General features: G+C 40.7%; 3 protein-coding genes across 3 annotated transcripts; 2 read left to right on the forward strand and 1 right to left on the reverse strand.

Moving 5' to 3' along the window:
* clic1 (CLIC family member 1) lies at positions 1–4,276 on the forward strand. Its single transcript, XM_085791277.1, has 7 exons — positions 1–74; positions 381–446; positions 1,976–2,085; positions 2,386–2,511; positions 3,098–3,204; positions 3,710–3,891; positions 4,059–4,276. The coding sequence occupies exons 2-7, from the start codon at positions 405–407 to the stop codon at positions 4,218–4,220; spliced, it is 729 nt and encodes a 242-aa protein (XP_085647403.1). The 5' UTR covers positions 1–74; positions 381–404; the 3' UTR covers positions 4,221–4,276.
* A 4,181-nt stretch (positions 4,277–8,457) lies between these two features.
* Positions 8,458–11,481, reverse strand: LOC146978535 (prostate stem cell antigen-like). Its single transcript, XM_085791278.1, has 3 exons — positions 11,363–11,481; positions 10,089–10,208; positions 8,458–8,699 (listed from the first exon to the last, which is right to left on the reverse strand). Exons 1-3 carry the CDS (start codon positions 11,412–11,414, stop codon positions 8,488–8,490), a joined length of 384 nt encoding a protein of 127 aa, XP_085647404.1. The 5' UTR covers positions 11,415–11,481; the 3' UTR covers positions 8,458–8,487.
* A 5,552-nt stretch (positions 11,482–17,033) lies between these two features.
* On the forward strand, positions 17,034–24,420 carry ddah2 (DDAH family member 2, ADMA-independent). Its single transcript, XM_085791279.1, has 6 exons — positions 17,034–17,154; positions 18,154–18,700; positions 19,824–20,012; positions 20,808–20,927; positions 21,600–21,743; positions 24,032–24,420. Exons 2-6 carry the CDS (start codon positions 18,398–18,400, stop codon positions 24,149–24,151), a joined length of 876 nt encoding a protein of 291 aa, XP_085647405.1. The 5' UTR covers positions 17,034–17,154; positions 18,154–18,397; the 3' UTR covers positions 24,152–24,420.
* The last annotated feature ends 213 nt before the right edge of the window (positions 24,421–24,633 follow it).

Below are 24,633 nucleotides of genomic sequence, written 5' to 3' on the forward strand. Positions count from 1 at the left end.
AGCAGCGACACAAACTGGGAGGAGAAAGAAACCAGCAGCAGCAGCAACAGGGCGACGACTTTCAGCACTTTGAGGTGAGCTCGCTCGGCAGCCTCAAAAACCACCCCCCACTTTATCATTTCACACTTTATTCAAAGTTTTAAACTCGCTCTGTTTGACCCTTTTTGCACCTCTTTTCGTCTCTGCGGCGAAGTTAATTAGCGCTTTTTTCTTTTCCTTTTTTTTTTTTTTTTTGCGTTAGCGGAAGATGATGATGATGATGATGATGACGATGGGCTTGGCTGCCCCATCGAGTTTCGACTTCGTTTTTAAGTTTCAGAAAACACAACTTTTAGCTTCATTTTAACAACTTATTTCTGTCTTTGTGCGTCTCCAAAAAGGGTTTTGTGCATCAGCGGGTGAAGATGAGCGACGCGGGGCAGCCCAAAGTTGAACTTTTTGTGAAGGTAAGTGATTGAATGATGACAGAAGAGGAGAGAGAGAAAGAGAGGAAAAAAAACTCCTATCTCACCCATTAAAGCTACTGCTGCGTCATTATGAGGCTCTAATGAAGTGTTTTATGGTGTATTATCTCAACAAGATAACATATCTCTACTGCAAATACACCCCAGATATGGTATGACCTTGTTCACTTTGAATTATAGATATATTAAAAAAAATTCTGACTTATAATTATAATATTTTTTTTTAGACCCCCTGTGCTGACTCACTGGGTTTATAAACAGCAGTAACACTAATCTGATTAAAAGCACATTAAGATCATGGCCAGTCGACTTTAATCTTTAATTTAGTGTGCTGCTGCTGGTCAGGCTCAGTAATCCCAGTTTGTTTGAGGCCAAAAACACATGAACACATGCTCTAATATGACCAATATGTCTCTGGCTCCCCTCATGGTCTCACACAAGTTTCAATGATTCCTCTGTGTGAACATGTGCACCACCCTCTTCTGTTTTTTCTTTTTTTTTTTCCTTCACGGGGTGAAAGATGCTGTTGTAACTTCTCAAAAACCCTGGTTTCTTTCTAGTCCTAGTCAGCTCGACTTAACGACACTTGATACCCTTAATTAAAAGAATATATTCAGCGAGGGCTGTGGTGAAACTTTTATGATTTTTTAGACTCGCGGCATGCTAGGCCACGGTGCAGCCAGAGGGAATGACTGCATGTGAAATGTGGCTTCCTACACACACACACACACAGTGCATTTTAAAGCTGTTTGATCATTTCCTGAGGGGCCCGCGGGCTCTGTGACAATACAACAATGATTTATGATGCATCTGAGGCTGCTGCAGCTAACAATTATCTTCATTAGAGATGAATGTGGTGAGGGCTTTGACTGTTAACTGACTGGTTGATTAGTTGATGAAGTGACAAGAAAAAATAGCAAAAATGAAAAGTACATTCTCCACATTTTCAGAAGCCGGTGTGATGTCTCTCAAAGTGATGGTTTTGTGCCAACCAGAAATATTCAAATTACAATGTTTCTTTGTTTTTTCTTTCACCAAACAGAGAAACTTCCACTGAAAAGCTGTAAATTAACAATAATCTAGCCCACATAATGTATGTCCTCATTCAATGTAGCCTACTGTTACAGCAATGGAGCTGCATTTGGTTAATCAATTAAAGTTAATAGTTAAAAGAACAACTAATCTGCAGCATTTTCATACCAAACTTAAAGCACAAATATGTTAAATGTTTGCTATGCCTTGCTTCTCAAATGTGATGATTTGATGCGTTGCCTTATTTTATGTGATAAAACAATGAATATTTCTGACATTTTAAGGTGTCGCCTTAATCTGTGGGAAATTACAACAGACGTTTTTACTGTATTTTTGCGTTTTATGTTACGATTAATCAAGTAATAGAGAATAAATGCTAATGAAGGTAACAAATAGATGCTGATCAGCTATTAAGTAAAAGCAAATGAACAGATAAATTGAGACCTAGTGCATTTAGTACAATTGTTTCTGTTTTCCAGGCGGGGAGCGACGGTCAGAGCATCGGAAACTGTCCTTTCTCCCAGCGTCTCTTCATGGTGTTGTGGCTGAAAGGAGTGACTTTTGATGTTACCACAGTGGATATGAAGAGGTGAAAACACACATCTCTCTCTCTCTCGTGTGTGTGTCTTATGATGTGGGTTTATGTTGGCACAACAGAGGAATGTCCGCCTACTATTGTTAATGTGTCCAGTAAAGGAACAAGAGCCATTTCATTCATTTAACTGGTGTTAAAAGATATAAAGCTACTCTGGCACTGATTGTGGTTTAAGCGAGGCACATCTTAGTCATAAATACAAGTAGTTTCCTCCTGTAGTTTGATATTTTTACTCAGCTTCCTTTTTCTTCCTCCTCCATCTGTGTGGCTCTTTCCTTTTCCGCCTGTCTTTAGGAAGCCTGACATATTGAAGGACCTGGCTCCCGGCGCTCAGCCTCCCTTCCTGTTGTACGGCAGCGAGGTGAAAACTGACACCAACAAGATTGAGGAGTTCCTGGAGGAAAATCTCTCCCCTCCGAAGTAATCTCTGTTTACTTTGCCGTTATCAGACCTCATACAGTTTATCAGCAACTATTCATTCATTTGTCAAGTTTCAACCTTTCAGATTTGAAGACTTGATAGTTGCTACACATTCTCTTTAGACAAAACTAAACTAATCTATTTGAAATATTTTCACCTGCATATAAAGTCTTAGATCTTATCTTGTGCTACTGTACCTTCAGTGTCATGTATGAGCCAATACAGTGACACAAGGATCCTTTGACACTGTGCATGGACTGAATTAGGAGATTTAAAACTTTTCTGCAGTGTATATTTTGTCAAAATTAGTCCAGTAGGAACCAAAACACACGTATAAACAACACTACAGAGTCTAATCAGTGTAAATTTTAAGGTTAAATAATATGTATTCATCACTCAGGTACTGGTAACAGGGGGGGTGGACACAGAAATCGCTATTTCACAGTTTTGTGATATTTGTGGACGAATAGAAAAAGTAATCCCTGCACGTTGACTTCACTCTTAACAGTTCGATCAGAGACGACAAATACCTGACAAAGTTCACAAATTTAATGTGATATGTTGTTGATATGTGGGTTTTGTTTAGGTATCCCCGTCTGGCTGCTCGCAACCCGGAGTCCAACACAGCAGGCATGGACGTCTTTTCCAAATTTTCAGCTTACGTCAAGAACTCAAACCCTCAGGCCAACGAAAGTAAGTGAGACATAATCCGTCTGAATCTGGTCTTAATAATAAAATAAGACTTTGTTTTTCTGTAATTTCCTGTTTTTATTTGTGTGTGTGTAGGGGGGGTTTATTTATTTTCTGTAACAAAACACTGCTGAGCTCCGTCTGTCGGTCACTGACGGACAGAAAAAACCAGCAGGGAGCGTCCGAGTTAATAACATTAACTGTGCTTTTTTCTGTCGCCTGCTGCTCTCTGTGTTCAGCCACTCTCAAATGTCACTGTGTGTCACATGGTTATTCCTGTAAAACTTAATTCACTCACCATTTTAGTCATTTAAACAGAAGTATTGCACAGATTTAAGTGTGCAGAAATCCTTTCTTTCCTTTTGAGTCATTTAAACCATAAAAGTTGAACTAGTTTGAAACTAATTAGTGTTTTCTTTTCACTATTGTCCCAACAAACTGTCCCTTTAGCTTTGATTGGATGCTGAATATTCATATTTTCTCTGTGTGTGTGTGCACATGTGCTCAGACCTAGAGAAAGGCCTGCTGAAGGCTCTGAAGAAGCTGGATGACTACCTCGGCTCTCCACTTCCTGATGAGATTGACGAGAATAGCGCCGATGAGGTCACTTCCTCGTCCCGCCCCTTCCTGGACGGCCAAGAGCTCACTCTGGCGGACTGCAACTTGCTGCCTAAGCTCCACATCGTGAAGGTAATCTTCTGTTTTAAGCCCTGCTGCAGCAGGAGGAGCAGATTATGAAGCTCGGGGCGTTTTTTTTTTTCCCCCAGCCTGAAACTGAACAACTTGACTTCAGCAATGATTTTATTATTAAATGTGTCACTCAAGACTGGCGTTTTCCTTTTTTTCCCCCCCTGCAGGTAGTGTGTTTGAAATACCGACAGTTCAGCATTCCTCAGCATCTAACAAACCTGTGGAGGTACCTGAACGCAGCGTACGCCCGGGACGAGTTCGCCTCCACCTGCCCGATCGACGAGGAGGTCCACATCGCCTACTCCTCTGTAGCCAAAGCTCTCAAGTAGGAGGATAAGCAGAAGGATGCACAAACCCACCAGCAGGACAACATACATAAGCACAACCACACACACACACACACACACACACACAACAAGCGTTCACCCTGCAAGTGCTGTGGTCGACCTGCGTTGTAAATGATAGTGAGAACCACAACAGGCTTTATTTACATCTGCATAGTCGCAACTTTATTAATATTCGCTCATTCTCATCATGGTTTCTTATTCTCCCACACATTAGAGTTTGTTTTAGTTTGTTCCTGATAAAAGAGGAGGTTAATGTTTAAACCTCATTGATCAATGAGGAAACAGAAAAAGTCACAGGAGTTTAAAAAAAGAAAGAAACAAAAAGTTTAGTTGTAATTAAGTTAGTTTCTCTGGATTTCCACTTGTTGATCATGTTACCTGCAGACACACACACTCACATACACGACTTCACACACTTATAACTACAGCCTTGCCTGTGTACAGTTTCACCATCACTGTAAAGTTGGAAATGTTTCTTGTTCCCTTGGCTACAGTATGTTCTTGACTTTTTTTTTTTCTTTTTTTAATGCGGAGGGGAGAATCCAACAGACACAAAGCTGCCTACCAGATCAAACTTTCACAAGCATCTTGCACGCCTCGCACAAGCTGACTTTATTTTAAGTCTTGGTAGTAATTTTTTTTTTCTAGGGTGACACATGTTTAACAGCAGCTCAACTGCCGAAGTGTCTTTGTCCGTAATCACAGACGCTTCACATTCAGTTTGTTATTCTATTACTGAGGGAACAAGGCCTTGTACAGTTTGGGATTGCAAGATGTTCCTTTATATAAGACAATTTTAATTTAAACAGAACAGGCTTTTTATACTTCATGGCTCACCTCAGAGAGAGGAAGAGGGGTGCGGAGCGGGTCTCGCATTAGGGAGGCAAAACTGAAAACGGTTACACAGAGACAGGAAACGGTTTCAATAGACTCGGGCTTCCTCTTTCTGTGCTCCCACAGCAGGCGCGAAGGATTATTCAAGATTACTGAGCTTGTTTGTGATCCGCTGTCGGGGCCCGCTGCCAACAAATGATTTTGCTCTGTCCGTCATGTATGAGAAGAGAGGAGGGAGATCAGGTCGTCAGTGAGCTGAAGCTGCTGCTGACGAGGAGGTGGAGGTTGTTTTTGTTTGGTAAAAAGGTCAATGAAGTTTAATGTGAAGTAGCAGCAATAAAGTTACATTAATTAAAATATTAGGCTTTATTTTTAGGGCTGCATGAGCTTCAAAAACCAACATATTGTGATTTCAGTAAGTGTCATTTTACCTTAGTTTCGCTTTAGAAGAATATTATAAGGGTTGATTGACCCTTTGTAGGGTTTAGCAGCACAGCGCTTACGGTGCTTATGAACACATATCAGACCTTAAAGCTTAGAAACTATGCAGGATTTTTACCTTAATTAAACAGCTTCAGAGTAATTATGACGGTTAAATAAAAGACTTGTAACTTATAACGAGGGAGAATGGAGGCTCTCTTTCTTCCATCTAGCGTCTCTTGGCCAAAAACCAACCTTGCAAGATCAGCGCCGCTGCCCCCGCGTCCTCCTATAGGTCTCGTCTCGGCGGCACCGCAACACAAACGTAACCCGTAATCTCTTGTTTATGACAGATAAGACTGCACATCGACTTGCATAGTTCCCCTTTAACCTATTGACGAACTCATCAATAGAGTCTAGAGATGCAACAATTACAACAAATGGCTTTTTGTGGAATCAAGTTTTAAGTCTATTTAAGACAAATCTTCTATCTAAATAAATCACAGATGTGACACTGAAATTACACCTGAGGTCACAAAACACTTGTATCCAAGTACCTGAATGTTGTGTAAGCTGCTCTTTGCTAACGGTGATTAGTAATTAGGACTCTGTAGTTTTATAATAGAGGAGCGGGTCACTCAGTGCTCTCAGCCGTGCTGGTGAAAACGTGGTTCAAGAGATGGCAGCGTTTGTTGTTCCAGGTCAGAGTTGGCAATTTTTCTATCCAGACTGAAATATCTCAACAGCTTATTGGTTGGTGTGAACTTCTGTGTTGGCGTTCGAGGCGCTTTTTTCAGATGTTTCAACTAGTCCGTGATGAATTTCTGTGACGGTTGTTGGATCCGTTGTCCCCCACTTTAACTTCTGTCCTGAGATTGATGGTCCGCTCAGGATGCATCACAATAATGTGGTCGCTCTCCGACGTGTCATCCAGCAGCAGCAGCAGCAGCAGCAGCAGCAGACCAGCTCTTAATATTCCTGTCAGTATTATTTTAATGGGATTTGTTGACAATAAGAAAGTTACAGAGAATCAGCAGACTTTGTAGTTTACTTGAAGGCTGATATTTGTTGCCATTTGGATTAATCCACTCTTTGTTAAACTCCTGTAAAAGTGACTTGAAATTCATCAACTGGGAAGAACTGGACTTAATAATAATAACAACGTTATGTTTCTTTATCTGACTGTAGCAGCAGCAGCAGCAGCAGCAGCTTGTGTAGAGGATTTTTACGAACTGCAAGGCACTATATGCAAATTGACATTGGTAGAGGCTCTTTTGCAATTAAGACTTTCATTCAAACACACACCTTTGTTGTCAGTCAACCTCTAAATGTTCTGGGTGTCTCAGAAAGAAATGAAATGAAACCTAAGTGCAATTTTAACAGATTTTTTTTTTAAAAAGACAATCTTGTGCGTAGACTTTGGTGAAATTAGGGCTCGAGCACAGTTGATTATTTTTCTACAGAAGTGTAAAAAAAAACACACAAGTGACAAAATACTTAGGTGTAATGCAAGTGCTGGTCAAAGGGATGATGTGTATTACTTGACTGAATTGTTGTGGATTTCATCTATTTTCTGAAGTGGATCGGGTTTTTTTAAAGGGATTGTGTCTGAATAATTTCATTGTTGATAGTATTTCTTTTCTCCAAGATGAAGAGTTTTTTCTTACTGTAGGACTCGACACAGTATCAGGGACCATTTAACTTGTAACCTTCATTCAAAATTATCTTTCTATTATTATTTCACTTCACTGTTTTTAACTCTTGTTTTTTTTAATCTTCATGTCATATATTTTCTTTTGTTTGTTTGTTATGGGACCTATATTGTGCTTTTCTCCTTGTTTCCTGCCGCTATGCATTTCCCTCCAAATATTTTATCCTTCCTTTAACTTTTTATTTTATTTTTTCCCTTAAGCTGTTTGCCATGTAGTCTGAAGCAGTTGCACTTAAAGACGTCCACATGATCTGAAGCCTGATGTGGACACTAAACCAGTAGATGGAACAATGAAGACAATCAAACTAAAAGCACAGCAGAAATGTATTTTATAGTTAAAAAAAAAAGCTCTTTCAGAGACACATTTATTAATGTCCCAATAAAAAACATCTTGTTAACAAATCAATCGGTGACTGATGTGTATTTATTTTTTTAATCTTATTTGAGGGTAATGACATTCGCATGGCCTGGAGAGAAGTGTCAAACCACACAGAGTCTAATCTAGTACAAAAGCAGAAACTCAGACAGCAACAAGTCGTCACGTCGGCAGCTCCAGTAACTTTAAATTTAGAGCTGAAATAAAACTTCAAAGTAGTCTGTTAAAGTATTTTCATTAATGATAAACTGATACAAGAACATAGGCCCACCTGGTTAATATCATATATTGTGTTTTGGTTTTTTTTAGGGTTAGGGTTTTGTTATTTACCTTAATTTGAAGTTTTAAGATCATACATTTTTCCATATTATTCACTTCAACAAAAAACATTTAAAAAAAAATCCAAAATGTACATTGTCCTATTTTGTATCATTATAATGTTTCTATTTTTCTTTTCTGAAGTTTGACATTTATGCACTTTGAGTTTCCACAAGCTGAGAATAATTAACCACTGTTTTGATCAAGTCTCAAATCACAATCCTATGGAAGTCTCTTGTGTCCTGTCTACACTGGGTATTAGGAACAAACTGGACACTATTGGCTTTGACATTATTCCCTGCGTGGCCACTATAAAAATGTTCACTGTCAATTCTTTTCTTTTTCTTTTTTTTTTTAGACAAACAAACTTTTTTTCAAATCTTACTGGTGTAAGGATGTATTTTTGAACATCTTTTCCAGATCCCAGGTCGCTTAGATCCTCCACCTGTTGCTCAGCACGCGGCCCCGGCTTCAGGCTTCAGGCTTCAGGCTTCAGGCTTCAGGCTTCAGGCTTCAGGCTTCGGGCTTCGGGCTTCAGGCTTCGGGCTTCGGGCTTCGGGCTTCGGGCTTCAGGCTTCGGGCTTCGGGCTTCAGGCCAGCAGCAGAGAGAGTGCGGGCAGCAGGGAGAGAGCGACCCCGCCCCAGCCGAGGGCGGCGACCGACACGGCCCCGTTGCACAGGTCGGTGTCGCAGCAGATGTTGGTGTAGTTGAAGTAGAGGCCTGAGGCGTATTTCTGTCCGCTCACGTCACACTGGGCGGGGACGGCACAGCTCTTCTCGAACATGGTCACCTGTAGAGCACCTGAAAGAGACAGAGAGAGGAGAGGAGAGGGTTCAGTTCTGGTTCACACAATTATGAAGATTTTATGAATGTCTTCTCTTGCTCCGATGCATTTATCCTTTTTATTATACATATCTGGGAGTGGTTTGCTTTAATCCGACTTATTATATCATTGAGGAACTGAGAAAACACATTGCAAACTTGCTTTTATATTATCTCTCTTTTTATTTGTGTGTCCGGTTTCGAAGGTGAGAACCTGACAACACACACACACACACACACACCCTTGAAAGTCTCAGTCTGTCGGTCTGTACTTAGATAAAACAAATCCTCCCATGACCTAAATTTACCTGTGACTGCTCCTGCTTTTCTCGACATAATGCTTCACATTGAGAACGTCCTGATTGGTTATGAGATCATGTGCGTGTGTAAAAGTGGCTGATGAGACACAGCCAGTCATTTTTTGCTCCACCCACAGCGAGAGAGTTATTTTTAGAGACAATTTGACGCTACAAGAGAGAGAGCTGACAACCGGCCTGATGAGACCTGATGCTGAGATGTTGACTCACTCCTTTGTCTTGTGTTGTTTTACCACTTGTAGAGTCAAGAGAGGATCAACCCTGAGAGAGAGCAGTCTGAACCAGTAGCTTGGCAATGTTTGGAAAATGTAATTAAAGCCTGAAACGCCTCAAGTTTGACAAATCTTTACAGAAACATTTTTTACACTTGTCTGAAGCGGACTCAAAATAGCACTATCAACTGTTTCTCTTTACAAACTAACTCCTAATGTTTGCATAACTGGCTGAAACAGGAATGAATTTGTAATATGTTTGATTTGTCAAAACAGGTTTATCGTGTCAGAGGTAAAAAAATAAATAAATAACAACACACAGGGCACACTGGTCATGCCGACATTCAACAGCAACAGTAGCACAATCAAAAAGTAAAGTCATACAGTCAGTTTACCATAAGTTTGCTAATATTAACCACGATATGCTACCGGTCAGAGCAGGTGAGAGATATTGTTGCTTCTGAATACAACTTCTCATCTCGAGCATGTGGCCCATAGGAGCCGTTGTTACAAAAAGGGATTATAACTCCCCCTCAGTTCTTTGTGCTTGGGAGTAAACACATATTCACATTTCTCTTTAAATCCGGTGAGACAACAAAAAGTGGCTTAATTCCTTCAGATTGCAGATTTATTATTGAATCTGTTCCCAGACAATGCTCCGAACAGTGAGGGTTTGTCTGCCAGCTTGTGACCAACACGCCCTCGATTGTCTGAAAATAATCTCATCTACAGACACAGAAATGCTCTCTCACACTCTCTCTGTCTCTTTCTCTCTCTCTCTCTCTCACACACACACACACACACACACACACACACACACACACACACACAGACGTTACCTCTAACTCCTAGTGCAGTACTAGACAGGCAGCGCTGCCCGGCAGGACACTCCTGTGGAAACCTGAAGCAGTCCAGAGGAGAGATGGCCGGGAACAGACAGGTGTAACACTGCAAACAGGCTGAGGGAAACAACAGAAAATTATATTAAATAACTAAACATATCATAAAGTTTGATCAATCCCAGAATTGTATTCTCCAAAATATCATTCGTGTGAAATATGATAGGCTATAATAACCATGTAACATAAGAAAATGTGTTTTTTGGGGGAGGATCCTTTAATCTGAGGAGCATGTTAGTTTGCAGCATGTTTTAAAACATGCTGCAAACTATAGAAACACATAAAACACATAGACATACATACTGTACAGTACAGTAAATGTCTATGTGTTTTACAGTTGAGGAGTAAACTCGTCAGCGTCCCCTGGTGGACAAACGATGTAACAAGCTGTTTCCCAGCAGTGATCGATCAGAGATAAAGTGATAGTTCAGACTTGTGTAAGGAATTAATGGAAAACGCTGGATTATTGTTTACTGCTAAATCCACATTAATTATAAAACTGCACAGGTGTGACTTTGACTTTTAAATGTTAATAATAAATAAAGATAGGAAATGAAAATAAAGTTTATTACACATTTAAATGTACATTTTTGTTACTTTATTGTAATGTATTGTCTATTACCATTAGTTTGAACCCAGCAACCAACTTTTTGGTGTCTACTGGCAAAGTTATATATACAGCTGCTACACACTACTGTCTGCCTACTGTTACATCATATAATGTTATAAAGTTATCATTTAATATTTATAGGCTGGTAATGAAGGCGTTCTATTGTGTCTTGAAGAAAACAAAATGCAGAAAACACCTCGTATACAGGAGCCATATTTTCCTTAGATAAAGCATGTCACACAAAAACACATTTTACAATCAATCAGACAGCCTGTAAAATTAGCTTTATGGTAATTTAGCCTAATAAATTATAGGCGAGACTTACAACTTCATGAATCTGTCTGACAACCACGGTCACACACTGAAACCTCCCTCCTAACCGGCTCCAGCTGAGGACAAAATCCACAGTCTTCGTTTTTGTACAAAAGGTTTATTTGATTTGTTAAGTTTATCTGAAGCAGCCTGAGTTTATCAGATAAAGTGTACATTGTCTTTTTGTTAGTGTTGAATCCTGCCTGTGTGTTTCCAGGCAGAGCTGACGAGCTGCCCTTTGACGAATCCAAACATAAACTTTGTATATCAGAGTTTCTCTTATCAAACGTACCTGCCAAGGGAAGACAACACAGCAGGACAGTCAGAACCTGGAAACGAGTCATGATGTTTCCAGTGCCACGTCTCCAGATGTTTTCAGGTCTTCAAGCTGCGCGAGACCAAAAAAAAAAAGAAACAAAATCCTTGTTACAAGCCTCTGATTGTTTGCTGGTTGAAACAAAATCCTTGTTACAAGCCTCTGATTGTTGTGGCTGTGACTGTGTGGCTGATCTATACGTCGTCCAAATGAGTCCTATATTACATTTCTTGTCGTCTTTGAAATCCTGTCGTTTCTTTTTTTCAGTGTAGTTTTTTAAGAAGCTAACAAAGTGTCACCTCTTCACATGTAGTTTGTATTATCAACCCTGAGTTTTTCCTTTTCTTGGCTGTACCCTTTTGCCTGGTTTGAATACTCGTGCTGCTCAGAAAGTCAGTGTCTCCTCCCTTAAACTTTAAATTTAATTTGAAGAGGTAATTATGATCAGCTGACATTGATAAGGACGACTCAAAAATGCAAATTATGGCATGAGTTTTTATATCGAGCTCAGTGGCCTTTGACACAACAGTATCTTATCTCAGGTTTTTACTCTGTGGTTCTTTTGTTAAATGAACAAACAAGATCACCACTACGTTCAGCTGGGTGCATCGATTCAAGTACAATTTTGACTTGTCCTCTGTGATATTTTAAAATTATACAAATATAGAAGATTGTAATGTGTTTTATTTATAGTTATTCAAATTTATTTACATTACCATGTGCAGACTGGCAGAGAAAACCACTTGGAAGTACTAATCTACATTGTTTACTTAAGACCATGATTCAGAAAGATAAAATTTAACTATTAATGAGTGGATAATGAATTTTGTTTTATATTAAAACTCCAAGTCCAAATAGTTTGGGTGGCGCTGGATCTCATTAGCTGTAGCTGTAGCAGTCATACAAGACTAAATAATATTCCTTATGTGCATTAAAATAAGATATTACCTGATTATAAGTGCTGTAAAAAAGTATTTGCCCCCTTCCTGAAATCTTATTTCTCTGAATATTTGTCACTCTTAAATGTTTAGGATCGTCAAACAAATTTTAATACCAGACAAAGATAACCCAAGTAAATATAAAATGCAGTTTATAAATGATGATTTCATTTATTAAAGGGAAAAAAGCTTGTCAACCTTGAAAAACCATGAAAAAATCATGAACTAACTGTGAAAAAACAATTTTTTGGAAAGTTGAGTTCAGTTTCACTCTCCACACCGGGGGCCTGGTCACTGCCTGAGCTGCTGAATCAACAAATCACTTCAATCGAACCTGTCTGACGAAGTGAAGTCGGCTAAAAGATCTCAAAAAGCAACACATCATGCTGCGATCTAAAGAAATTCAAGAACAGATGAAAAACAAAATCAAAAACTTTGGTTTTTCACAGTTTGTTCATAATTGAATAACAGCCAGGTATATAGCTTTTTTCCTTTGATAAATTACATCATCATTTAAAATCTGCATTTTACATTTACTTGGGTTATCTTTGTCTGATATTAAAATGTGTTTGACAATCTTAAACATGTGACAAAAAGGAAGAATACAGAATGGGGGTGAATACTTTTTCACGGCACTGTATACAGTGTGTGAGTTCGCAGCTCAAACTGAAAGTCAGAATAAGACGGGGAGACCAATACAGTCAGCAGCAGCAGCAGCAGCAGCAGCAGCAGCAGCAGCAGCGTGTAGCTACAACGAGTCAGCAGTTAAAGAAACAGACAGAGAGAAAGTCAGCATGGCAGAGACAGAGAGTCAGTGAGGTGGAGAGCGAGCCAGTTTAACTGAATTATCCTTCAGGGCGTAATGGGAGACGTGAGGCCAGCAGGCAGGAGAGTCTGCTGACAGCAGTCTTGTGATGGAGAGAGCCAAGCAGGCTCAGACCGAATAAGCTGTTTACAAGTTAATTAATGACACGGCACGCTGGCAGAAGCCCCCGCACACACACACACACACACACACACACACACACACACACACACACACACACACACACACACACAGAAAAACCCTAGATTTGTGACAGACATTTGGAGAAAAATGTCAGTTAAATGTTAGTTTTGTTAATCGGGATAATTTGCTTTATGCCAAAATGATCTGCTTTGAAAAAGGCCATGAATAACAATTAGCCTTTATGATTTGGCACATGGTCTGAAGTCTGTTTGTTTGTGGATGAAATAAGAGATTTTTTGAATGGAGTTTGTTGTGAAACAGAGAAAACCACCAGAGTCAGCTGCTCTGTTGTAAATGTGCAGTGTAGAGCAGTTTCACTTGTTAGGCCGGTGCATATTCTCATTTGTCCAGGTCATAGTATCTCAAAGGAGGTTAAATCGAAAGCAACTGGACTTAGTTGGACCAGTCCCAGCCTGCTCAGATTCGTACATGAGCTGATGAAGCCTCTTGGATGAGAGGTGAAACGTCTTCCCAGACAAATAACTAAGTCCAGTTGCTTTCGATTTAACCTCCTTTGAGTTTCACTTGTTATGTTATACTCACTTATATCACTGCTACACATGTTCTTTCACTCCAACATGGCCACTGACTGCAGTTTCTTTCTGTCTCCACAAAGTCAGGGAATAAATAACAACAAACACCCTAGAAAATGAAACATTAAAAAAAAAAAAAGTATTTATGGATGACATGCAGACTAACAAACACTGGACTCGTCTGTTGTCGTGGGTAAACAGATGTTCCACATCAGCTGTATCCGGATGAGACCAAAAGTTTTATGACATTTTGATTATTCTTGGGGAGTGCGTTTTGTGGGGGCGAGGGGTGAGACTGTGTTTAAAAGCTGAGTGTGGTAAACAGGCACTGTTGCTGTATTTGACAGGGATGTTTTGTGTGTGTGTGTGTTGGCTGAAGGATCCCAGTGGACAGATGGTGTTCTTTAATCCTGTCTGTGCCCTCTCTACCTCCTCCCGTCATCCTGCTCCACCCCCATTTCCCTCTGCTCGTACACCAACCTCTGTTTACAGAAGGTTTTTTTTTTTTTTTTTGGCCTTTCTGTTGTATTTTGTCTCTCTGTGTTGTGTTGTGTTGCTCCTGTGTAGCTGCTGGGACAACCCTTGGCTGCAGTAACCCAACCTCGGCAGTAGAAGGAAATATTGTGCCACTTGTGTGAGTCAGAAAACAGTGACATTTGTATACACAAGCTCACAAGCCATCTGTTCCCAGGGATATGTTTATGCATGTTTACATCGCTGCTGTCCAAATCTACAAGTATCACTTTGCCAAAGTTCAAATGCATAAAAAAAAAAAAAGTTTAGTTCGCACTGTATTGCTCTTTCAAAGGATACATGTATGCAACAGTGATTTTCTCATGCTGCCTCTGGATGAGGCGGCCTGATTATCCAACAGTCTCAAACAGAGGCCAGCATCATTTGACCCACATTTTGAGGAAAAGCTAGATTATTTTTTGTTGTTGTTATGTCACGCAGGCAAAAGCAGACATCGGCATACAGGCCTTAATCTATGATGACTTTGAACAGAAGGCGATCGAGGAGGAAGACAAGTCGATTGTACAAGCCGGAGACTGTTTATAGAGCCAGGGAAAATAAATCTACTGTGAACCTGATAAGGTTAATGCAGCCATTTATTTAGGCCGCCGTGGGAGAGGTGAGAGGAATATTGACGTGTTTGATTCATTGCCGGCTGTCCAAGTTTATGTTTAAAAGGCAGATACGAGCAGAAAAGGAAGGGCTGCCAACACTGTCTCTGACCTTTCACAGACAATTCAATTCATCAGGATTACCAGGGAGAATATGAAATAGGTGTCCTTAATCCCTGAGAACCTGATGACAAAACGACAATCCATCATTAATTCAGTATCTTTATACAAGGGAAAAGTGTCCGTATACGTTTGAATGTGACATAATAAGTGATATCCTAAATGGGGACCCAATAAAGTACACGTAGGCTTCTTTACAACTGTAAGATATCTAACCTTTCATACTCTGAGGGACCAGAAATTTAAGTTGCCTTATAATTCAGTCATAAACATGAACAGTTTCTCTTCAAAAGGCTCCAAATTACAAATCAGACTATGCACAAAGATATGCGCAAAATGTATTTTACTGTCTTCTTGTTCCATTAAAATCACAACACAATATTTTTTAACAGTTAAAGTAGGCCATAACTCTGACAAAGTTATTTCTAGCATAAAGATGACTGAGTGACATAACAAGTTCCTAAATTGACAATTTGAATCACCTTGAAGTCAACAGATAATGATAATTAGGCTATGCATAATTTTAGTTATAGCATAGTTTTAAAAGAGGCATAAGAGGCTAACTTTGTCTAATTAAACTGAGTTACCAAAATATTTTGATGATAATTAATATTAGCTTAATTGAACACTTTAAATCTTACTGGGACCATAAACTCAGAGGTACTACAATCAAGTGGTTTTAAATAATTTGATGAACTTGGTTAGGCTACTAACTAACTCTTTCCTCTGGCCCTCAGTGGTTAATGTTTTGATAATGTCAGTGGTTTTCTTCTACTGATTGATTTTGTATTATAATGTATCGCTGCCATTAAACAACATGGAAGCCCAAACAACAGGGAGTTGTGATAATAACTCATCAACCTGATTGAATCCGGTCAGGAGCCTCAGGACGTGTGGGGGATGGGGGGTGTTGGGATGAAATGGTGGGAGAACAGCTGTGTCAAACCACCGGTAAAAACCTCCAAAAATACCGGAAGTAGGGCTGTAAGGCTCTTAAAAAATAAGAGCATACTACCTGCGCCAAGTTTTAACTTGACAGTCACCATTGTGTTTTATCTGATGAACTAATCAGTCAATTTCTCAAACACATTGGAGATGACTCACTCATTCATACTGGAATTATTATAATGATTTTCTAGAAAAATACTAATGTGAAAAAGCCTTGCACTTAAATTATGTAGGCTATTAGTTAATATAAGAATGCACTTATTTATCAATGCACTGATTACACAACCCATTTTAAAACTCTCTCTATATTGCATACATATTTTTACTGTTGTTTGTATGTGTATTTTATCTTTTGTCCTTATTAATATCTAGTTGCAAATGTAGTTTTCCTTTTACTCATTTAACGCTCACATTTTTTCTACACAATGTCGAATTCCTTGTACTTGGCAATAAAAGCTATTCAGATTGTGATCCTGACTGTTTAACTGTTAATTGCAAGAAAAGATTGCAGAAAACAATACATTCTTACATTGAAGAGGCTGAGGGTGAAATAATGAAGTGTTTTTTTGTTTTGTTTTTCCAATTGATGAACCAGTTCTTAAGATTGTTGTAAGTTAAATAAGTTGTTATTGATTAGTAGCCTACGTATAATGTTGTATACTTTTGAGTAATAACAATCAGTTATTTTTTTGATAAGTGCTTTATATTTTTTGTAGACATTATCTTAACCTGTTATATAAAGCTACTGTAAAAAAAAACAAAAAAACCAATATTTCCCTTGAAATAAATGGAGTATAAAGTTCTTTTAAATGTAAATGTTTAAGTAAAGCGCTTAAAGTAACTTAAATAATGTATACTCTATTTCTAGTAAATGTAGCTAAATTTACCATCGCTGGACATAATATAGTCAGGCACATCAATCGTCTTATTTTGAAGGGACTAACCGGAACTAGTGAAAACCATGAGCGCCATCTTGACACGTCGTCGAGCAGCAGAGAGGACAGAGGGAGTAACGGGACCAGACTGGGGAGGTTTGGAAATTAAATCAGACGGAGGGAAACGCGGCCAAGCGTGGGAGATACGCCACTTTAAACAGGTAAAACCCCGCATTCACACACTTATATTTGACATTTGTGTAACTTCTCGAAGTGTTCGTGGTAGTTTCCCCTCCTTTATTAACATCATCTTCTTGAGAAGTGTTTGGGAAGGAGCGTTGAACTGCGGGGCGGTGCACTCCTGCAGCAGCAGCAGCAGCAGCAGCCAAACACTCAAGATGTTTCTTCTTTTTTTGTTGTGGCTGATGTTCACGTTGACAAAAACAACCAAACTGTGGAACTACTCGAAATGCTAACAAATAAATGAACAGAAACAGTACAGTTGCACAGTTTTTTTTAGCACTGTGGAAGTGTCTAAACTTGCAGTGAAGTCGCCCTAATGTGCTTTGTGTGTGTGTGTATGAATGTGCCTTGTGTGTGAATATGTGTGTGTAATGTGTGTGCTGCCTTATTACTATGTCAACATGAAGTGGACATCAAAGTCCAGCATCTTGCTGCTCAACTTCTGAGGCCACATCCTGTGTGGATCTCCCTCTCTGCAGCCTCACAGTGGGCGACCCCAAGATGATAAAAGGCCCAATTGTCCCAAATCTGACCCACTGTCCAAATATGGAAAAGGCTTTGCAGCACATTGTGTAGAGCCATTGAAATAATGTGTTAACCTTGGACAATCATCCCTTTTGTCTGTTCCCACTTTGTGTTATTTTATCAGCTTGTGGAGGTTTTTATGAAAATGAGTGATTGTTGATATATATAATCAAAAATAACCGTCCAAGTCACATAAGACAACATCTTTTTTTATGTAATCTTGATTCTGATGTTGTATAATTTAAACTCTCCAAGACACTCAGTGTAGATATTTATACCTCAAAGTAAAAAGAAACAACAAAAGGGCACGTGGTGAGCCCTGAGATGTTTTGTGTGTGTGTGTGTGTGTGTGTGTGTGTGTGCGCCACACTGGAGCTCCAAACTGATCCTCGTCTGCTTGTGTTCGTTGTCAGGCTTTGGCCTTGATGTGTCTGTCTCGCTCTCGTCTGCAGCTGAGATCATCTGCTTCCACCTCTTGGCGTCATCGGCAAAGCGAGGGAGTAGCAGGTGGAGTGGTGAAATGAAAGAAGCAGCTCAGAGACGGGGATGAAGATGCTCTCCACTGTCCCTCTGGACCTCCTCATCCATCCTGTTATCTTCATTTAGACTTCAGACTTTTTTTTTCAGGGGGAGAATACTAAAACCCTGGTTAACCACTTTATTTTAACTTTATATTAACTTTTTTTTAATGCAAATATGGCAAACATGTGCCCGTATGGCCGCTTCACCCACGCCGTGGTGCGGGGAATCCCAGAGACCTTTGGGAAGACGACGGTGGGAGACGGCCGGGAGAACGGGGAGGTCTCGGTCGAACTGGCCAAGGCCCAGCGTCAGTTCGGCTGCCTGACGGGGGCCCTGAGGCAGAAGGTGGGCCTGCAGCTGATCGAGATCCCCCCCGACCCCGAGCTGCCGGAGAGCTGGAGGATAGAGGACGTGGCGGTCATCCAGGGAGACACGGCGCTCATCACCAGGCCCTTCAAACAGCAGAGACGCAGCGAGGTAAACGCCAGGGAGAAGGGAAAAAAAGGGGGTCGTAGTAGTAGTAGTGACCCATTTCTGCACCTCTTAATCTTCTGATAATGCACTTAATCTTGCTTTGTGAGACAAACAGGCTCTGAGTAGAAGCCTTTTGTTTCAGCTGGGATGAGTGAACCTGCTGTAGATATTTGTTTAAATCAGTGATGACATCATTGGCAAAACTACATTATTAGTTTTATTTGCTCAATCAGATCATTTCTGGTTGGTTCATTAAGTTTCCAACATCTGAGACCTGTTAAAAACAATAGACAACCAGACTCAATCACGCTCTCCATGACGCCCTTGTTTTTTATTTTCTGGATTTGACTTCAGCAAGGCGGTGCAGTTTTGTTTGGCAGCTGAACTGACTTTAAATTTTGGCTGTCAGAGGTTTTGTTAAAGGGATAGTTCAACATTTTGGCAAATTGCCCCATTGCCATAATCCCAATAGTTTTAGGAGTAGGTTTGTTACCTTTAACTGTCGCTATGAGATAATAATGGAATGTTACGAGACGGAGTTGTAGTTGTTTTCAAGGCAAATTCGTGCAAAACCGCTGATGCGCGTTTCCGTCGGGGGGCAGTTTTTCGGCAGGCAGTCTCTGCGTTTGCCTCGAAAACAACTCTGTCTCGTAACGTTACGTTATTATCTCATAGCGTGGTGAATGTGCAGGTCACAACTTGTCCACGAGAGCGTTTTGGAGTTGTTGGATTGTGTATTTGATGAGTTTGATGAGGGCAACCAAGAAATCCCATTAGCCTCCGTAGCGTAGCTCTGAGCAGCTTGCGGCTCTGCTCCGCCGTTCTAAAAATAGCTTGCACCAACAATTAAAGGTAACGAACCTACTGCTAACACCATAGGGATTATTGCAATGGGCAAATTTGCCAAAATGTTGAACCATCCCTTTAACACTTGACATTGGAGGTCTGTATGTTTAAAAAAAAAAAGAAAAAAGAAAAGCTATTCAGTGCGAAAAGTATGATAATACTTTGTTTTAACTAAGGGTGTAAATTTGGATTGAATTGCTAATAAGTTGGAAAAACATGCAAACTGGCGCTCACCCTTGGGGTCACGGCGGCTTCAGTAGATCTCTCTCCATCTGTGCAGGTGGAGGCGGTGAGGAGGGTGATGTCGGAGCTGAACCTGAACGTGGTGGAGATGGGCTCCGAGGAGGGGGACTCTGCCGGGGCCACGCTGGAGGGCAGCGACGTCCTCTTCACGGGGAGGGAGTTCTTCGTCGGCATCTCCTCCCACACCAACCGCAGAGGGGCGGAGGTGCTGGCAGACACGTTCAGGGTAAAGACGGGAAGGACGTGCGGAAGAAGGGAAGATAGTTTGGATTGACAGACGATCGCACCAGTCACTTAACTCTAACTGTGTGTGTGAATCAGTCTGTAAAAGATCAGACAAAACACTCGCCAATAAACTCTAAAATAATCAATAAAGTTCCAGGTTTTTTTTTTAGCCAAGATGGTCACAGAGCCAAGAGTCGTTGTCAGAAGATGAGCTCCTGCTGCCAAAAGCGAGCAGGTGGCCATTTGCATCATTGCTTTTGGGGAATTAGACTCTGTAAACATTGATGAATGAGGTCGTTGCGTCGGCCAAATAATGGGAGACCACACACAGGGACCCCTCAGGCTGCACACGACCCACCCATTAGTATTGATCCCCCACTTCCCCTTAAGTGCATTTCACATTTTAACACACACAGACTCTGCGTCCACTTGTATTGTGTGTGTGTGTGTTGGGTCAGTCTGGTATGACTCAGTGTGGGTGGAAAGTATCATGCGGTCAGGAGTAAAGGAGGAAGACCAGCAGACCGTCAGCTCAGACCTCCTCCGTCTGTATCATGTGTCGCAGCTGATACTCTCATCACATTGCAGTGCATTTGTAGCTCCAGTCTTTATCATTGATAGTTGAAACAAAGCTTTCATGTACAGTATATATTTGCTGCCTGTCATGATGCAAAATGTGCTGCAGCCTCACTTTAAAACCGCCTCCAGGTTGAACTCTGAACGTATCAGCTGTGAAACTGGTCCATAGGAGAATATGTGTGTGTGAATTAAAGATGTCAAACCTCCATCTGCTCAGGACTTCGCTGTGTCCACCGTCCCCGTGTGTGGTGGCGCCCGGCTGAAGAACATCTGCTCCATGGGAGGTCCAGACACCATCATCATAAGCAACAGTGACGGAGCCAAGAAGACACTGCGGGTCAGTGTGTGTGTGTGTGTGTGTGTGTGTGTGTGTTATGGAAACTTGTTTACAGTCTCAGTGCAGATGTTTCAGTATTGTTCATCTTTCTTCACCAGTATTGCTACAAATCACATTTTTAAAAATATGTTAAAGCTGCTTCTATTTTATCATTTAGACGTGTGTCTTATTTTATATACAGTATTTAATGCTTTTAAATATCATAAAATAAAGGAAGGAGTTCAGTAACATTTGACAAGAGGTTGCTGAAAATAACTGTAAAACAAAAACACAAACATCTGCATATAACTGCATACATTTAGTTTGCATATAGTGATTGGAAATGTGATACAATTTCAAGTAAAATCCCATGAATTTATTTTAGAGATTGATTTTAAAGTTTACCGACAGCATGTTATTGAAAATCCTTAACATCTGCTCTCCATCAAAACGAGCTGTGTCATCCATCACACGTGTATCACCTCTCTCTTCTCTCTGTCCTCATGTGACCTGCTGCACACATTCAACATCTCCTGACGGCTGATGTCATATTATTAATGCTGTTGTCTTGGAGTCTGTGTGTAATGCTGGGAGTGGTCTGCTGCAGAGTGTGTGTGTGTGTGTGTGTAGTTGTCAGGGTGGTGCGCAGTAAGTAACGTGTGTGTGTGTGTGTGTGTGTGTGTTTGTCTCCAGATGATGGAACAACTGACTGATCACCACTATGAAATCCTCACCGTCCCCGAGGAATCGGCCGCAAACTGCATCTACATCAAAGGTCCGTCTAAACGGGACTTCCTGCTGCACCGGCCGGCAGACGAGAGTCCTGACAGCGTCTCTGTGAGTACAGTCAAAATCGTCAGACTCACGATCAACACTTTCATTTCATGTAGTTTTGCCATTGGCTATTAAATATTATTTAATCACATGTTGAAGCAGGGGAACAGACTAAGACTCTATGCTGATGATCTGTTGATAATAATCATGAGAGATGTAGCGAAGTTAACAGTAGAAACAGTGCAAAGCCTTAAGGTCTTTGCACACTGAGCAGCGGAATTATCATGATCACTTCAACAGTTTATTTTAGGATGTCAGTGGTCCAGTTTGATAGATATTGATTATTAGCTCACACATTAAACAGAAGACGGCCAATTTCCATGATCCTGAATAGCGGCTGGCTGCACGCACACACACACAGACAAACACACACACCCACTCAGCGGTGATCCTCTCTCTCCAGCCTTGAAACGCTGATGTGATTGGTCAAAAAGGCTTTTCACGGATGCGAAAAACGCATTAAATCGAACCTGTTCCGAAAACTTGAATGACGGACGAAAGTTTTGGACTCGGTGTGTAAACATGATCGACACAACATCGAACAGGTCGAATTTAACAGGTTTTAAACCTGAAAAGTCGGTACTTCCTGCGAACCGTGACGTCATCAGTGGTCTCGTCGTAGTCTAACCTGTGAAGACGAGCAGGAAGGAGGAGGAGAGGGCGGCGTCTGATGACCTGGAGAAAATAAATCGCAGTGGTCTGCTAAAGAAACAAAATGTCGACAGAATTTCAAGAAAAGCTAGATAAGCAGCACCAGAAAGAGCGAGCTGTATGAACTTCCCTCTGGGGCTAAATAAAGTAAAGTAATTCTTATCTTTGAAATTGGGGAAGAGAAGGTCGAGGCTGGGTTCACTCCAACGCCAGACCAAATCATTAATAAACTTAAACGGAAGAAGGACGACTGAGACAGCAAAACGCTAACATTTTGCCACTGTTGTGTTTACTTCTGCCTGAGTAATACAGAATAACATTCTCCACTTAAACTGGTGTGAACGCTGCTGGTTCAACAGAAAGCACCAAAGTTTTGAGACTCCGTAACGAAGCCAGAACCAGAACCGTGTCTGTCTGAAAGCTCCCTGTGTGAAATCAGTGGATTTTCCCTTTAATTCCCATGACGAATGTATTTGCTAAATCAGGAGTTGCTCCTGTTTCTTGTAATTTGCTCCAGATACTGTGAATTAAAACCTTAGATTTTTATAAAACTGCATTAAAAAAAATACTGCAGGCGGTTTTTGGTAAAAGTGAAATAAAACATTCACTGACTTCACTGATATTTAGCAGAAAATATACACAACTCTAAATAGTGTCCCACAGACTGTGTGTGATTAGATTAACAGATCTCAGGCAGGAGGACATGTTTCCGCTGATACAGATCTCTGCTATAATTCTGTGTAACTGATGGGAAACAGAGCGGAGATCCTAACGGCAACGTCTCATTATATTATGAGCCCACGTGTCTCGATACAAAACAATACACTCGTCCTGCTGCGACAGCGTCAGTCGCTCTCTCTCTCTCTCTCTCTCTCTGGCTCCTGAGAGACAGAAAGGAAACGTCTTTGGAAGCCGTTCTCTCATTCACAGCTCGTCCCTCACTGCTGACCTGTTAAAAATGTGAGTGGGCGGAAGGACAGAAGTTGAGATATCTTGACAATTTTAAACACTTAGGAGCTTCTTCTTTTTTTTGTTTTTCCTTCCCAAGAAACGAGGGCGTGAGCTGAAAAGTGACTTCTGTCCTAGTTTTGCTGCACTGAACATCAGGATGAGGCCCAGTTTGGTGTCAAATAATCAAACTGTACCTGCATCCACTGTTGGGAATTACTTGACCTAAGACTTATTTCCTTTTTAAATTTTCAGTTTCTTTGGATAACAGAATCATTGCATACTTTTCATGTATCTCAAATTGATATTGTGAACAAAAATCATAATATCTTAAAGACTGATCATTTACTTTTGCCATGATCGATATTTAGTGTTCACGCTGTCTAGAGGTGGTTAGACAACAATAATGGAGGTTACATTAGCAATACTTAAATGCATTAGAAAATAAAGTAGGTGTCATATTTCTCTTTTCTTGTAAACTTTCTCTCTATTCTACTTGTTTCACATCCAGTGAGAACTGAAGGTTTCACAATCTGCATGACAGACACTGAAGACATTTTTTTATGAAAGCCTCTGACACCTGAAAGTAATTTAAGGAGCTGTCATTCCAGCCAGTGAAGCAGATTTTCCTTCTTTTATTAGACTCTTTAACGTCCGTGCCAGCGCTGATGAATGAACTGTTTCCTCTGCAGGCCTTCCAGAAGCTGCAGGACTACACCCTGCTGCCGACGGCCTGCAGCGAGGCCTCCAAACTGGGGGCGTCCCTGTCCTCGCTCTGCCTCCTCATCAACAGAAAACACACTTATTTCTGAAAACAGCCGCTACGCTCTGACACGCCAGTACGTTACAGTATTTTACCTGCATATGTCCACGGTGGCGGTGGGTTAGGACGGGGCGCCTGTTGAAACACTTCCCACTGATTTAAATTCTTTCAATTCTTGTCTATTTATTGTTGAAGGAAACACTGACACACAGTATCTGTATGAGAGTGTGATTCATCTGTGAACAAGATGTACTGCAGACAGACTGATTCTTGGCACAGCGGCCCCCCCTGCTGAACCAACAGTGCAGCACACACACACACACACAAAGAAAAACACCCATGAAACCACTAATTCAACTATTTAACTTGTAATAATTTGTGAGCACCACTGAGCCGACACATTGAAGTCAACATGAGACCTTTTAATACCCTCTAAGGCCTTTTCTTCGCAATTTCAATGCTTTTAAGAGCAGTGTAGAAAACCCTGTGGTGCTCAGATTAGTGACTGTTTAGCTCTCACACCCATAATGC

Source organism: Trachurus japonicus, chromosome 11 (assembly GCF_045865225.1).
Source record: "Trachurus japonicus isolate A0001 chromosome 11, Traja_1.0".
Lineage (NCBI taxonomy): Eukaryota > Metazoa > Chordata > Actinopteri > Carangiformes > Carangidae > Trachurus > Trachurus japonicus.

Bases quoted from the DNA above. Each gene is read 5' to 3' on its own strand.
- clic1 (XM_085791277.1), top strand. From the start codon at position 405: ATGAGCGACGCGGGGCAGCCCAAAGTTGAACTTTTTGTGAAG. The intron at 2,512-3,097 runs GTAATCTCTGTT...GGTTTTGTTTAG, and splicing joins GAAAATCTCTCCCCTCCGAA to GTATCCCCGTCTGGCTGCTC. The intron at 3,892-4,058 runs GTAATCTTCTGT...CCCCCCCTGCAG, and splicing joins CTAAGCTCCACATCGTGAAG to GTAGTGTGTTTGAAATACCG.
- LOC146978535 (XM_085791278.1), bottom strand. From the start codon at position 11,414: ATGACTCGTTTCCAGGTTCTGACTGTCCTGCTGTGTTGTCTTCCCTTG. The intron at 10,209-11,362 runs GTACGTTTGATA...TGTTTCCCTCAG, and splicing joins GTGTTGTCTTCCCTTGGCAG to CCTGTTTGCAGTGTTACACC. The intron at 8,700-10,088 runs GTAACGTCTGTG...TGTCTCTTTCAG, and splicing joins TACTGCACTAGGAGTTAGAG to GTGCTCTACAGGTGACCATG.
- ddah2 (XM_085791279.1), top strand. From the start codon at position 18,398: ATGGCAAACATGTGCCCGTATGGCCGCTTCACCCACGCCGTGGTGCGG. The intron at 20,013-20,807 runs GTAAAGACGGGA...CCATCTGCTCAG, and splicing joins TGCTGGCAGACACGTTCAGG to GACTTCGCTGTGTCCACCGT. The intron at 20,928-21,599 runs GTCAGTGTGTGT...GTTTGTCTCCAG, and splicing joins GAGCCAAGAAGACACTGCGG to ATGATGGAACAACTGACTGA.